The 11,405-nt window shown below is 31.0% G+C and overlaps 2 protein-coding genes across 2 annotated transcripts; one reads left to right on the top strand and one right to left on the bottom strand.

Annotated features, from left to right (window-relative positions):
- Positions 1–1,816: 1,816 nt before the first annotated feature.
- LOC115711604 (1-acyl-sn-glycerol-3-phosphate acyltransferase BAT2, chloroplastic) lies at positions 1,817–6,973 on the bottom strand. The gene is made up of 8 exons (XM_030639972.2): positions 6,704–6,973; positions 6,480–6,590; positions 5,317–5,480; positions 4,455–4,527; positions 3,480–3,674; positions 2,727–3,133; positions 2,508–2,609; positions 1,817–2,284 (listed from the first exon to the last, which is right to left on the bottom strand). Exons 3-8 carry the CDS (start codon positions 5,476–5,478, stop codon positions 2,066–2,068), a joined length of 1,158 nt encoding a protein of 385 aa, XP_030495832.2. The 5' UTR covers positions 5,479–5,480; positions 6,480–6,590; positions 6,704–6,973; the 3' UTR covers positions 1,817–2,065.
- A 1,810-nt stretch (positions 6,974–8,783) lies between these two features.
- LOC115709012 (tRNA-uridine aminocarboxypropyltransferase A) lies at positions 8,784–9,789 on the top strand. Its single transcript, XM_030637032.2, has one exon. It carries the CDS (start codon positions 8,870–8,872, stop codon positions 9,623–9,625), a length of 756 nt encoding a protein of 251 aa, XP_030492892.2. The 5' UTR covers positions 8,784–8,869; the 3' UTR covers positions 9,626–9,789.
- The last annotated feature ends 1,616 nt before the right edge of the window (positions 9,790–11,405 follow it).

Below are 11,405 nucleotides of genomic sequence, written 5' to 3'. Positions count from 1 at the left end.
TATTCCGAATTTTTCAAAATTTTGTAGGATATCTTAAATAATTATAACGTACATGAATATGAAAAGAAATTAGATTAAAAAATTCTTCCGGATGCCGAAACAAGTTAAGGGTGCATCAGTACATCCCTTTTAAGGGGGTGCATTATAGAATCACCCAATTTTATTTTTACCTTATAAATTATAGGGTGATTCTACAATGCACCTCCTTAAAAGGGATGTATTGATATACCCTTGACTTGTTTCGGCATCCAGAAGAATTTTTTAGTCTAATTTTTTTCATATTCATGTACGTTATAGCTATTTAAGATAACCTACAAAATTTTGAGAAATTTTGAATAATTTACAATATAAAAAACAATGTTCAAACAGTATATTTTACACGCGTATAAAATAAAATAGTCACGCGTGCAACACACTGTTTGAACGTAGTTTTCGGCGTATTAAACTTTTCCAAATTTCTTAAAATTTTGTAGGATGTCTTAAATAACTATAACGTATACAGCCATGAGAAAAAATTTGACTAAAAAATTATTTCGGGTGCTAAAACAAACAAGGGTGCATCAATGTATCCATTTTAAGGGGGTGCATTGTAGAATTTCCCTAAATTATAATTTATAAATACACCTTAATTTTTTTTAGAAAAATTTAACTAATTTTTAAAAATCATTTTTAATAATTTTTTTCAATTCTTTTTCACATTATTTTCTCTAAATATCAATAGTTATTCTAATTTTATTTTCATATTTTTTTAAAATCTATATATATATTTTAAATAAAATTTCGTATAATACTTTAAATTAAATTTGTGTCTTAATTTTTATTCCACATTTTTTAATTTGTTTTCATATAATCTTTTTATTCTTAATTTTTATTAAATTATGTTATAAGTATATTCTCTAACGATATGAGAAGGAAGAATTTGAAAAAAAAAATAGTATAAAATTAAAAATATAAATTTTATATAAAATAAAAATTATTAATAATTAAATTTAGGGGTAAGTTGAAAAATACCCCTTTTATTAATCAATTAATCAAATTAATCTCTAATTTTATATTTATTTGAAACATACCTCTTTTTATATGTATTGTACCCAAAATACCCTAAAAGAGTCACTATCTTGAAATGACAGGAGCAAAATTGGTACAATATTTAAAAAAAGAGGTAAAAATGATAGACTTTAAAAAAGAAAGTAAAAATAAAAGAGAACAATATAAAAAGAGTACAGAGTGTAATTTCCTCTAAAATTTACGAGATGGAAATAAAACTTTTTTTTTTATCAATTCGAAATAAAAAGACAAATATATCCTTTAAAATATAGTAGTAAAAAATAATTTTATTATAATAATTTAATCAATTTGATTTTTTTTTCCATTATATAAACAAAATAAAATAATTGTGATTTTTTTAAAATAAAAAAAAAAATAATATGTTGACTATAAATTCTCATATTGGCTACTAGGATTGATTGAGTCCTTTTGTATCTCATTTCATATTGTGTAAAAGAGTTTTTTTTTTTGTTGTTGTTGTTGTTGTTTAGAGGTTAGATTGTTCAGCTATACCTCTGATGTTTTAATCTTTTTGTAATTGTCTTTAATCTTCAAAGAATTCTACAAAGGAGGAGAACAAAGTGCAAGCCTACGGGAGAAAATAGTTCAAGTATTATTTCGGGAGAAAGCAAACACACTTCAAGCAGATCGAAAAAAGTTCATATTCTTGAAGATTCAACAAAGTTCATTTGTCAATGTGAAATACATCGAAGGGGTTTTGCCAAAAAAAAAAAAAGAGTCAAATGTATAACAATTGAAACATACGAAGTTTAGCCGCAAATTTTCTCATTATGAACATAATCACAATATCGTTACACTATCAAAACTAATACAATTCAAACTAAATTAACCATACAAAAACAAAACGAACTGTACTAGTCTTACAAAACCAAAATTGACCATACCGGCCACAGACACCAAGACGAAAATATACCATTAGGAACTAACTTCAGATTCTCACCTTGAGGTTAGCATCAAGTCATGCAGACCAAACAAAAAGTGTGAGTGAGTGAGTATCTCAGGCAAGATGACTGAGAAGGCCATTTGCAATTATGTTTCTACTTTCATTGCACAGTACTTGTGGATCACTTCCTTCTATGGACTTATGAATAATGACTTTAACAGATCCAGTATTCAAAATACCCTCCATACCCGGAGGCATGAGTTTACCAGTTCCGATAAGGGTAATAGGCACTACTGGCACTTTGGTTTTCGCTGCAATGCTGAATGCGCCTTTCTGCATTTTCAACATAAATGGAAGAAAATAAATTCAGAAAAAATGGCAAGAATCTCTAAACCATTTTATCCTCTTCTATAAAGTTATGTGCAAAGAAGTATATCTTGCTCTGAAAATAATCAGTGACTCATAACAGCTAAATGTATTTCACAGATCATCAAAAGAAGTATATCTTGAATGTTTCTAAATTTCGAACAACCACAACCAGCAGAGATAATCTAACCTTAAAAGCACCTAACTTTCCATCCTTACTCCGTGTTCCCTCGGGGAAGAAAAATACAGAGGCCCCCTTCTTTACAAGATCAATGCAGCGCTTGAAACAGTCCTACATGTAAAAAAGAAAAGCACTCAGTTCGAAGAAACTCTAAATATCGGTTTAAAGAACAAATGATTTTCACACTTTTACTACATCATCAATTAGGATTAAAAGGGAAAGAAATACCAACTGACTTTTGCTGTCCATGCGCTTTAGAGGAATCACACCCAACAAAAACATGGCCCATCCAATAATTGGAAAGAGAAATATGCTAGTCTTGCTGATAAACTTAAAGGTTCTACCAAGAGTGAGAAGAGTATATATGTCTAGAAAGCTCTGATGGTTTGAGACGTAAACAGCTGGAGTATCCGGCGAAGGCAAATTCTCCAATCCCTCAACTTCAATCTTAAAAAATGGACTGACTGTTGAACTTGCCCACATTTTAGCAATAAAATAATGAGCTTTTCTTCGGTATCGATCCAGCAAGAGTACAAAAGGATGCTCCACCAGCATCACCACAAATAGGAAAATTGCGACTACAGAAGTAACAGCATAGAAGCAAATCCCTCGAACTTTGGAGCGCAAACTTATATCTGCATTTTACGAAAATATTAGTAAGAAAACATATGAGAATTGGAACTACAGATTGTAAAAAGGAAATGATAGACACCGTAGTTAGTAGGGAAGGGTATAACTGTCATCGTATTATGAATGTTATTGAGTGGAGAATAGAATGATATGCAAGGTATGAGTAGTCACTCTTTGCATCAAAGGAGCCTAAGTGCTCCCATCAATTGTAACTATCTCATACATTCAATATACAATTCCTAATTTTGCTACTGTTTTATTGGTTCTTGTTATTATTTTGCTACTGCTTGAGAAATTGGCAGCAGGTTCTTATCAGGAAATTGCGCCAAAACAAAGTTATCAGAAAAAAACCTGTTAATGGGGAAGCAGCCTCAGGAATGCCCGTGCCGGTAAGTTCAGATCTCATAATTACATGCCTGGGGATCTTATCTTGTTTTTTCATTGTCACATCAAAAAGTGGTATGTTAGGTTTCTCCTGTTTATCAGAATAACACCATGATACAATGTCATGCTTCCTTGGAATGGAATGATATCTATTGTGAGCGGCTGTATAAGAAATGGAGAATAATAATAGTATTGATAAGTACAAAATTGTTAAGAGGAGCAACACAGATAATTGTATTAAATCAAACTATTTAACTACATTACAGTATTTTCTTAAACTAAGCTTCCTCATATCCCTACAATATTTGAGAAGTAGTAAAAATGTAACAAGAACTTGAACACCAGACCTTGTGAGAGCAAACTACATCCCTAACCACACAGCAATATAGTATAATTTACTACTAAAGGGAAATAAAAAATCACAATGACACTTTGGTATGATTATGCAGTACAGAAGTAACAATATGGTTTCAAGCTATTAGTAAAGAACACATTAGAATTACTTTTTATAGCCTCCTAAGGAAGCCACCAAAAGAACAAAATGGGGGATTTGCTGACGAGTAGCATAAAATGTAACTTTTTTTAGTTGTGTCTGCAACTCAAATAGTATTAATCATTGGTAATTCAACTGATTTGCAGCCAGAGCAATCATCACAGCTATGATGAGAAATGAAACAGGTTGGCACATTAAACATGCTACTATCAAAAGAAACAAACAACCAAGGGTCATTGTTTTCGGCAAATGAAATTATAATTTCACACAATCTTTAATATGCTGTATGTTAATGTTTTGGTTTATAGTAGACAAGCAACTTAAAATTTTATAATAAATTGTGTTCTGAAGTGACAAAAGCAAAAATATCAACAGAACAGAGCAGTAGCACATGGAGCTGAAAAAAAAAAACAATGCTTAAATTGCATAATAAGGATGCCTTCACTTACAGCATTTTGAATAGCTTAAAGTGCACCTTTTATGTGAAGAGCCCCCAACATAGAGTTCCTTACAAGTCAAAACCTGCATGAAATTGGAAGTGGTCAATTCCATCAATGAGAAAATATTTACAGAACTAGTTGGGTAAAAATGAAACACTACTCACAAGTTCCACTTGAGAGTTGTTTTTTTAAAGAAAAAGTCTGAGCCAGGACTAAGACAAAAACTGGGTTGGTTGGTTTGTGAGGGTATGACTTGCACCCCAAATATGCTTTTAGATAAGTTGACCATTCAAGTCTGAATCAGCAAGCTTTTGTGAGTTTACACTTCATAATACCATATTAGAGCTTTCACTCTCCCAGCCAGGCTTTCTACATTTTCCTAGTAATCAAAAAGCAAAAATCATACTTAAATAACTAAAAACATTATAATTCCTGACATTGGTAAGGGTGACAGTATGACAACACTGGTAAAATGTGATCACAGACAAACAAAACCTTTATCTCTTTTGGTTGTTTGTTATGGTATAAAGGTATCATAGGCTTTACAGAATGGAAGGTTTTTTTCAGTTCAAAGCAGGAAAATCATATTCATTAAATCCCATTTCAGTTCATATATATATTTATGCTGAGACATTATCCTTGTTCACTTGGGGCTTCCTAAAGTTTTCTTTGTTTTTTTGGACAAAAGATTAGAGAGAAAGCATACTTTTGAAAAAGAGACAGAGGCCACATGTCCATGAGTGACCTCCTCCCAAGTATATTGAGAGGAGAACCCTCACTTATGGCGGAGGAAAACCGTGGTTACAAACACAAACACAATAATGTACAAGATTCCTCAAAGATAAAATTCTGATCTTCTTTCCTTACATACCTGAAAAGGCTGATGCGAAACAAGACCATGGCAAAGGTCAAACTTCATAGCTTCTGATTTTAGTTTAAAAGACATCTGTCTCGTTAATGTCTTGGAAAGCAAGCATGTCCCTTGACCACACAATATAGACATAGTGCCATTTGTGGGGAAACCACTTTCCATCCCTGAAAACAGAAACACATGCCCAAATGCTGTAAGAGAAAAGGTGGAAAATGGTTCTCACAAACTTTAATTGATGAAAGAGAAAGAAGATTAGATATACAACAGAAGCAAAATAAACACTCAAAAGCTTAAATAACAAGAAGAAATAAATCAAATAGTATTTAACCTATTAAATAAATGTCTATCTAACCTAACCTTCTTGTGTTTTTAACAAATTCTTGTATTTTAACAGAATATACCCAATGAAAAAGTTAAAAAAAAGTTGTCTACATTACTAAACACAATTTTAACAGGTGCATCCATTTCCAATGAATAGGCATCCACAGCACAAGGGTATAAAGAACTACACAGTTTACAACATATTCAAATGGTAGAAATCTGAAATTCAAATTAACCCAAAGTGTCCAATTCATATGAAGTTTCAAGCATAAAACTATGAAGAGTTAGAAGAACAAAAAAAGGTTAGTTTAGTTACTTTTACTTTAATTACACAATATAATAAACTTTAAGAGTATATAACCAAAACCAAAACAAAACAACAGTAACTAAAGGAGTGGAAAAAACACATCTGTATATACCACAAAACATAGCATTATTCTTAATAATAATCTTATCACCCCTTGTGATGTGTAATATCGTTATTGGTGTAACTTAATATCGAGTCTCACTTACTTTATATTATAAATCGATAGTTCATCGCGGTGATAGGCACCATGGGTTGGGTGCCTCATAGCAAAGCTCGATCACAGAACATAAATTACACAGTCTTTGAAATTCAGAATACATCATATTCAAACTAAGTAAGATAAATAGTACCACTCAAAATACAAAGCATATTCCTGATTGAAGCAATATCATATAATAATAACTGGGATAGAACAGTAGATTGATAATTCATTACAATTCAACAAATAAATACAACAAAACAGAATTCGAAGGAGATAAAATAAACCACAAAATTATGAAGAGGGAAAAATAAATCCTCGTTTCAAAATTCATACCTGTGACTGTGAGTAGTGAATTAATAATGATTGTTTATGAGTGAAATTCGACAACACCTTTGCTCACCAACCCCACAACCAAACTGAATTCCTCTTTAGAGATTTGAGTAACTGAGAAAGAAAGAAAGAAAGAGTTGAAATTTAGAAGACGGTAGGAGTATTTTAAGACCATCGGATCAAACTTAATCTAATGGTGGAAAGTGAAACAGCTGTTATTGTCTTACCTTAGCGATTGTTTAATCAAATCTTTCATCATGAATTGATGATGTCTTCACAAGATATTCCTTTGAAGGATCACTGTGGCCCACCGGTGACGGTACCGGCGGTAGGCAACGGGAATGGCAGCAACTGTTGTTGTTGGTGTGACTGTGAGCTAGAACAACTAATTTAGGTTTTTTTTTTATTATTTATTAAATGAATTTCACTTTTGATTCAAATGTGATGTGAAAAAGGGTTGTTTATAGAGGTTTGATGTGGGAGTTGTTTTAGTTACATTTTAAATGGATTTGGTTAGAAGTAATGAAAACATAATAATAGAAATGGAAATGAGAATGAAATGAAATAAAATTTAAAATGTATATAAAAAATTGATAAAATAATTATTAAATTTTTTTTTTCATCATGCATTGGAATGGTCTTTCCTTCCATTTTAAAATGGAATAATTATTCCACTAAAATGGTGAAAAGGACATTTCATTGGAATGATATTCCAACACTTTAATATGCAACCAAATAAAAGAATGGAATGAAGATTGTTTTCTTTCCTTTCCATTCCATTTCATTACCTCCAACCAAACGCCACAGGAAGGGAATCTTTTGAGTTTCATTATTGAGTTTAGAGTGAACGAAAATTTCAATTTTACTGGTACAGTACTTAAGTTTATACTAGTTATAGACTCACAACTTTAGTAACCTTTTAGAAGTTTACATTTTTTTAATAAAAAATTACACTTTATTAATTATTAACTTTAGTAAAGTAAGTAATAAATCTGAAACCACAATCAGAATATAAAATAGAAACTCTAATAAAATTATGAACTATCAAATTAATTGATAGTTTAACAAAAACATCATAAACACTTTGAAAAAGGAAAAGCAAAGCTTTAGGGCTCGTTTGGAACGCCGTATTAGGTCGTATTGTATTGTATTGTATTATATTGAATTGGATTATATATCATATTTTTATATAATACTATGTTAAATTTTAATTTATACTAAAATATTATATATATTTTTTTTGAATGGAAAATATTATATATTTAAGTGTCCATAAAAGTTAATACCACATATAGTTTAACATAAAAATATTGCATAAAATACAATTCAATATAATACAATATAATACAATACAATACGACCTAATACGTCGTTCCAAACGAGCCCTAAAATCTTGTATTACATGAGCAAACAATAAAATCAAGTTTACATTACTTTCCAAACAAATCCTACTAAATATATAAGAAAAAAAATTATTAGTAAAATAATTTCATTTAGTCACACAAATCATGAAATATGTTAGAGAGCTTATATTGAAAGAGTGAGAATTCAATACCATATGTAACCTCATTCATCATGTGATTATTTTACAAATTTTGTACTCTATTTGCCTTGTTTTTTTAAATGGACAAATTTTTTCTTAAAAACTGTAATAAATTTATAGATTTAATTTTCTAAAAAAACTAGGAATATAATACATTTCGTCCATAGATAATAGAACGGAAATTTTCTGTCTAAATAGGAAATATGGTAAGGACAGATATTATTTTTTGTCCCCGAATGTTAAACGAGTCAAGAACGGGAATCACACTCCCCACTCTCGACAGGGACCAATTTAATATTTTATTTTATATTTCTAATAATATTTTATAATTTATGTTTGTATTTTTGTAGTATATTAATATTCTAATTTTTAAGTTGTGTAATAATTAATTTATTGAATAATAATAATTATTATGTAATTTAATATTTTTACATATTTAAATTTTTATTTTATACATTTTATTAAGAGATTTCTCGTTCTGTCCCCATATTTATTATAAGATTCTCCCATCCATGTCCGCCCTCATTAGGAGATATCTCGCCCTATTTTCGATGAGGAATAAGCGGGGATAAAATTAAAACTTTTAATGGAGATAGGAACAAGGGAACACTCCTCGCCAATTCCCAACCCGTATGATTCCCTACTAAAAGATGTTGTTTGGAAACCTAAAAAAAAAAGTGAATTTTAATGTATGGGACATATGAAATCCAAAATTTGGATTGTGGGCAATTGGCTAAAAACCATATAAACTAAAATAAACGACTTTTATAAGACTTTAAGCCTCAAAAAGTTCCTACTTATAAGAGACAACTTCCACCACTCCCACATTCACTCTCTCCACTCCCACAAAATGGAGCAAGAGCAAGACCTCTTTCAAGTCTCACTCTCCACTACCTCCTCCTCCGCCGCTCCACAAACGGGCCGAAGGCCCATATGCGAGAACTGCACAAGGCCCAATCCAGTTTGCATCTGCCACAAACTTCCAGCCCAGCCCATTGAAATAACAACCCAAATCATAATCCTCCACCACCCACACGAGGCCCAACACAAGCTCTCCACCACACCAATCCTCACCAAATGCTTAACCAACACAACAGCCCTCGTCGGCCGCCGTCTCCGCCGCGGCAACTCACCGCTCCTCGACCAATCGCCACCTTCCGCCATCTACCTCTTCCCCTCGACCCAAACCTCGCCCGCCGTCAACTTATCCCAACTGAGGGACAAGGACACCCCTAAGGTCCTGATCGTGTTCGACGCCACGTGGAAGCACGCCAAGGAGATGGTCAGTGCCAGCGAAGGGTATTTGGGTAAATTTGCGAAGAGGGTTTGCTTGGATTTCGATGAGAATGAGATTGGTGGGAGTATTTACGATTCTGATCTGATTCTGAGGAAGGAGCCGTTTGGTGGGTGTGTGAGTACCATGGAAGCTGTGGCCAGGACTCTCAGGGTTCTTGAGCCCAATGGGCCTGAGATTGAAGCTGGGCTTATTGGGGTTTTGAGGGAAATGGTTAGATTACAGGCTAGTTTTCTTAAGCCCATGAAGCCCAGGCCCAAGTTGTTGAAGAAACAAAAGAAGAAAAAAGTAGAGAACGAGTGTGGAAGTTAGTCAATTTTTTTTTTATTTTTCACTCCTTGGATTACTATGTCACTTAAATTATAGTGAGCAACAATAAAATTCATTTTTCAAATAATATTGTTTTTTTGATGACCAAATTTGAGATGTAAAATTTTTCCAATTTACAAATAAATAGTTATATCTATATACACTAATTTGGTATTATATATTTTCAAAAAAAATAAAAATAAAAACAGATTCTCATTTGAGATCGATTCGAGACTAAACTTATTGAGGTTTTGAAGGAAATGGTGAGACTACAGCCTAGTTTTCATAAGCCCATGAAGCCCAGGCCCAAGTTGTTCCAGGGAGAGTGTGGAAGTTAGTCAATTTTGATTTTGGATTATGTAACTTGAACTTTTGCACTGTTGAAATTATTTTGCAAAGGTTTTTGAAAAGGTTTACAGTTTACACTGTTGAAAAGGTTTTTTTTTTTTTTTTTTGAAAAGCTTACAACATAGGTGAAAATAGCATAAGGAATTTCTTCTATCCGACAAATGTTTCATCCAACTCTAAAATATCAGGAAAAAAAATAAAAAACAATAAATATATAGGACTAAATTTGAGAAATAAGATAAGTCCGTTAATATTGAATTCAAAGCATCAAAGACTCTTAGTGCATCTATTTCAATATGTGTAATATGCTAAATGCTCCTGCAGCGCTCAATTGAAGCTATGAAAAAGGGCTTTATCTTCCGTTTTATCTGAACGGAAATATCGTTATACTAGCTTCGAGAGAGCAGCAATCACATGGCCTTGATGATCTCAAACAATAGCATCCACACCTAGATGGTTCTTGAAGCAGAGTCTAATTCAACATCTATATTAAGTTTCATTTTCAAATAATAGTGTTTAGAGTATATATTTTTTAATTCAATGAAATGTGAGATTTATATTTATTAAGTCTTTAATGCAATAATAGGATTTTTGTAAATGAATTAATGTTATATTAAAATCTTTTACAAAAATAATAAATTTCATTTTTCAAATAATAGTGTTTAGAGTATATGTACTTTTTTTTTTAATATTAGTTTAACTCTAAATTTTATTTAATTATAAATAAGATCTTTTATTTGTAAAATAATACCTTAATTCAACAATTTGAAATCTTCTTTTATGAATACAGTCAGAAAATACAAACTAATTTTGGGTATTTTGTTGATCAAATTTGAAATAAGGGTACAAACTTTTACCAATTTACAAATAAATAGTTATGTTTATAATTATTCAAAACTCAAAGTCCGAATTGTTATGTGGAGAAAATAAAGAAATCCAAATTTATATAAACCCTAGTTTTTCTTTCATAAGTTTATTTTTAATAATTATGTCCAAATATTTGTGATTTATTGCATTGAATGTTAATTTTCAACTATTGTTCAAAATAAAAAGGGATAAAAACTAAAGGAATTATCTTATATACTATTATTTTAACTTTATTTTTAAATTTACGGTTTGGGTTTCTAAAGTGGCTGCAGCGCTAGTTGCAATAGAGGTTTCTATACGATTTTTTGTTGCAATATAGGTTGCAGCGCTAGTTGCAATATGGGTTTCTATGCCTAATTTCGTAAAAATGCAAAAACAAACTGTTTTGAAGTGTAAAAAAGAAAAAGGCCCTAAAAACTATTTTGGACCTTGTGTTTTGTAAAAATTACCAATTAGATTATTAGTTTTGTTAAATAAAAAAAAAATAGACCCTATATTTTCTAAAATAGTAAAAATAAGACCCTGATTTAATATAAATAAAATCTTAAATACCGTAAAAATATTTAAA

Source organism: Cannabis sativa, chromosome 3, assembly GCF_029168945.1.
Source record: "Cannabis sativa cultivar Pink pepper isolate KNU-18-1 chromosome 3, ASM2916894v1, whole genome shotgun sequence".
In the NCBI taxonomy this organism is placed as follows: Eukaryota; Viridiplantae; Streptophyta; class Magnoliopsida; order Rosales; family Cannabaceae; genus Cannabis; species Cannabis sativa.
This window is presented reverse-complemented; position numbering and strand designations above follow the sequence as displayed.